The sequence below is a fragment of the Rhinopithecus bieti genome, unplaced genomic scaffold (genome assembly GCF_001698545.2).
Source record: "Rhinopithecus bieti isolate Rb0 unplaced genomic scaffold, ASM169854v2 scaffold_41244, whole genome shotgun sequence".
In the NCBI taxonomy this organism is placed as follows: Eukaryota; Metazoa; Chordata; class Mammalia; order Primates; family Cercopithecidae; genus Rhinopithecus; species Rhinopithecus bieti.
The window spans coordinates 73826-78572 of record NW_016816693.1 but is presented as its reverse complement, the minus strand read 5'-3'; the positions used below and the strand labels follow the sequence as shown (position 1 = coordinate 78572).

The following is a 4747-nucleotide window of genomic DNA, read 5'->3' as shown; positions in this document are numbered from 1 at the left end:
TTGATCCTTGTAAAGATGATATTATCCCCATTTTAGAGTTGAGGAGGTTGAGGGTCAGATATGGTTCTTGCTCAAGGTACAGTGGTGATAAGTATGTGATGGAGGGAGATCTGACTTCAGGTCATCTGACTCCTACTTCAGGATTCCCCTCAGTGTTACTCCTTCCTTTGGTTCCAGGGCAGGACTGGGGGAGTCCATAGGGATGGAGCTGGAAGCAGCAGGAAATGACATACCTGAAACCTACATTCCTTCTGCCTGCCTCATCAACCATTTTATCCAACGCTGAAAAGGTTTCGAAGTGGTACAAACATTTCCCTTAACTGACCTAATGAATTTGCCATCAGTGCATACAAAATGTAACTTTATGAGACAACGGTCTTGTTTTCTTTTATTTCTCAGCCAGCTTATGTTGGCAACCCATTGACAGCCTGTTCTCTCTGCTCCAAGAAAAAAGTAAAAACCCTACAGTTAAAAAAATACCTGATGAAAATACAAAAGGAAGTAGCAACAATGATGAGATCTGTGTGGGGCTATTACTAGATTTGTTGTGAACCTAGCATAACACGGACTTTGCAATCTTCTTATACCAATTGGAGAGCAATATAAAAATCACAGTTCATAATTTAATGGAAAATTACCTCCTAACAATCTTGAGGCAAAGACATCAGCCTATATAAAAATATTAAGAAAATAATTTCAAAAATTTTATTTTAACTAAACTTTTAAGGGCTTGAAAATTCTGTGGCAGTAGGAGAGAGTGTAGAACGTATAGTAAAAGGCAATAAAACAGTGAGAATAATTTTACCATCCATGAGTAAAGGAGTAATGGGTATCTACTGCCCGTCATTAATCCACACATATATCTATTTTAGAAATTACTTCATTGCCTGGAAATCTGTCTCATCAAGATGTTAATATACACCACAGGAGATATTCAAGATGCTAAGAAAACACTGTTTAATTTTGGAGGTCGGCGGGGAGTGGTCAACCAAAAAAAAAAATCCCTATTACGAAACAAGCCGAATGCTACCAAAGACCTTATTGCTGCTATCTGCTGTAAGCAAGTTATCAGTAGCTTACACATTATTGCTCACACACACTCTTTCTCTTTCTATTTATAACATCAAGAATGAGTATGTGTAATTTTTTTCTTTTTAAGGTAGATGAAGAATTATCAAGTTAATAAAAGCCAGTCAGAATTAGAAAACATGCTAAGTACATCCAGTTTGCAAAAATCTACAGCATGTCACTGGCTATTACACAAATTCTTGGTACCCTTGTTTTGCAATTTTGGTGAGTAATGCTCTCTTTCCAGGTGATTTAGGTAGAAGTTAATGGATTTTTAAGACAGTTTTACATATACTGTGTTGATACATACACATGTATATATGCCTATACACACATATATACACTTACATGTATGTCTCATCACATCACTGAAAGACCCCATTAGTATGTTTTCCCTCTTCATATATTTCCCCTAGCAAAAATGAGCATGGATAATGATTCTATAACAAGAAACAAAACTAAAGAAAATAAAACCAGAAAGTATGAAGTGGTATGCTGTAAGAGTCCAATAAAATAAGTCAATGAACATTTATGTAGTGGTAAAGTGCTAGAAAGTTCTTTCATTAGTATTTTAAAAATGATTAGAGTAAAAAGAAGTTTGCAGCTTCATTTGATGGTGGTGACCACAGGCACCATAGGAATGGCACTGGCTGAGTTGGAGTTGACTATGTCCTCATACTCCGGGGGTGGGTCTAAATGAGGTTCTGTTTCACTTCTCTGCAGGTTCACCTGGCCAGTGGCTTCCTCATAGGTTGGTGGGGGATCACAATTGGACAGGCGAGTAGAGACGGAATCTGAGCGCCCAACTACGTATCCCAGAAAGCCTGGAGACAATCCACTGCTGTCAAACACTTCATCTGGTGGGGGGGGTGGGGTGATAATATTAAGGTGCTGAGGGAAAGGAATGTGGCCTTCAGTCACTGTCTGTCTACGAGTTTTGTTTCTTAGGAAGCATCTCCAGATTAGGAAAATGACAAGGAGGATAATGAAGAGGCCAAAGATTAATGGAAAGGTAAGGTAAAATTGAAACCAGTCACTTCCTCGGTTACTCTCCCCTTGTTGCGCTTTTGTGTAGGTGCTCCAAAACTCCTTCTGAAAATACAATAGAAAATAAATAGAAAATCAGTATGAATAAAAGATGGAAAATACCAGATGAATAAATGTCTGGGTTCAATGAACATAATGAACAAAAACCCAAAACCAAATTTGCTGAACCAAAGGACCTACAGTCTATATTTTCCATGTGACAAGAAATTACAAATACATTATTGTACTCATTCTGGATCCTCCCTAAAATGGTCAATCAGAATCCAAGAGTGTTTTTTAAGACTTGGAGTTATTTATATTTTCAGCTATGACACTTAAAAGGGAAAAATAAGTAATAAGGGTTTTCCCCTTTACTAATTATACCAAATAATTTACTGTTAAAATATGTTAAATATCATCGCTCTCCATATCCAACTACAAGATTCTCATCTCATGATCCCTATAATCATTAACAGTATGTACAAGTTGAGGCTGTTGTAGTCTTTCAGTGCTCAAACACTCCAGAAACACCTTGTTTTCTAATGGTTCTGTTTGGGGTTTCTTGCCACCAGACATTCCTCCTCAGCTCCCTCTCCACCCCCAGAGTTTAGTAGTACACAGATGGTGACTGAAGGTCAAAATTACATATTGTTCCTAGGAGAGACCTCAAGCTAGTGAAGAAACTGCATTAGGTTACTTCTAAACCTGTACCTTAATCCCAAATGAAAAGTAATCCAGTAGTTCAAGACTTTACCGAATGTAGGGGGAAGTATTTAAAAGATAAAAAAGAAACTTGACCCAATTACTAGTTATGAAACCTGGGCAAGTTACTCCTTTAAGCCTCGGTTTCCTCACTTGTAAAATGGTATAATACAAACCTACCTTATAGGTTGCCTGTGCATTAAGTGAGATAACATTTATAACACATCTAATTAAGTCCCTGGCATATAAATACTCAATACATATTAGTGATTATAATTAATTTTATATATTATAATCGAATCTCTGCTTCAAAATGACTGATTACCTATCCCTTACTTTGATACAAAGACCACCCACAATTGCAATGCTATTGACTCCATTTATCAAAGTGCTTTTCTCACAGTCATATTTATTCGCAGGTATTACGGGTCACTAATAATATTTGAAATGTCTTCCATTTCATATTATTTAATTATCTGGCATCAAGGGAGGGAGCCCTTGGAATGCAAATTGGAAAAAGAAGAGCTGAGGAGAGGAGTTAGCTCACTACACGAATGGACAAATGGAGTTGGATTACACCTGGAATTCTGAACTCAGATGTCCCATGGGGGCATGGAATTTAGATAAAACACCAAATCTGGTCCAAACTAATACTATGGGCAGTAAAGCTGCTTGTTTTATAGTCATATATTTTACTTCACTTAGTCATATAACCTTTTAAAGAACCCTGTGGTCATAATAATGACTCCCGAATGAGATCTCTAAGGTACATTATTACTCCAACATTCTATAATTCTAAGAGGAACTGGACATGTTGTAAGAAATATTGTATGATTTACTAAAGGCTGTACAGGTTCGCAATGAATTTCACCTAAAAATCCAGATGAAAATATGCAAGATTCAATATTTTAAAAGCCCAAAGAAGAAAAGTAGAGTCTAGATACAGCAATCATCTCAGGATAATATCTAATATCTGAAATTGTCAAAGGACTCATTTGTTTCACTAATATGGAAATATATTCACAGGTAAAACTATTAAATATAGATATATGAAGACTTTTACACAATAAATTTGCTCCTAAAATTGCACATCATTAACTTTTATATAACTGTCACTTTTAGGATTGAGAAAAGTTAATTATATAAAACTTCACTCATGTAAAACAGCAAAATGGGGCTGGGTGCGGTGGCTCACGCTTGTAATCTCAGCACTTTGGGAGGCTGAGGCAGGTGGATCACCTGAGGTGAAGAGTTCAAGACCAGCCTGACCAACATGGAGAAACCCGGTCTCTACTAAAAATACAAAATTAGCCGGGCACGGTGGCGCATGCCTGTAGTTGCAGCTACTCGGGAGGCTGAGGCAGGAGAACTGCTTGAAACTGGGAGGCAGAGGTTGCAGGTGAGCTGAGATTGCGTCATTGCATTCCAGCCTGGGCAACAAGAGCGAAACTCTGTCTCAACAAAACAAAAACAGCAAAAATGAAAACAAATCACTTGTAGTTCCATCATAAAGATGTAAGCAGTATTAACATTTAGGTTTACATCATTTAAAAAATTGCTTTACATCTCTTTCTCCTGTACACTTGCCAATCACAGTTGCACTCCTAAAAAACAACAGACTCTTTTACAAATTTGGAATCAAACTGCACCAAATAAAATAAAATAAACTTATCAAGTATCTGATCCATAGTAAATTTTCCTTTATCTGCAGGTGAGACTTTAACCTCTCTCTTCCCAGTCTCTCAGGTCACCACTTCCTTTTACTCTATTTCAATTTATCCAAAAATACCAATAAATATATGTGATTTAAATAATTATATGATGCTAATCTTAGAAAAATATAATAAAATGTGGCTCTTTTATATTGTCCACATTACTTTGGAATACCCAAGGATCTACATGAATCTTTTTTGCATGCTTGCTTGCATAATTCAATTTCTCTGTTTTTTGG

The 4747-nt window shown here is 36.6% G+C and overlaps 1 protein-coding gene across 1 annotated transcript in view; it reads right to left on the bottom strand.

Annotated features, from left to right (window-relative positions):
- Window positions 1-682: 682 nt before the first annotated feature.
- The window catches only part of PRRG1 (proline rich and Gla domain 1), a gene marked incomplete at its 5' end in the record, with an annotated part of 49448 nt that continues 45383 nt past the window's right edge, over window positions 683-4747 (bottom strand). The window contains one exon of the mRNA XM_017855150.1: window positions 683-2160. Within this exon, the coding sequence (XP_017710639.1) occupies window positions 1675-2160 (486 nt within the window). The remainder of the gene's footprint in view (window positions 2161-4747) is intronic.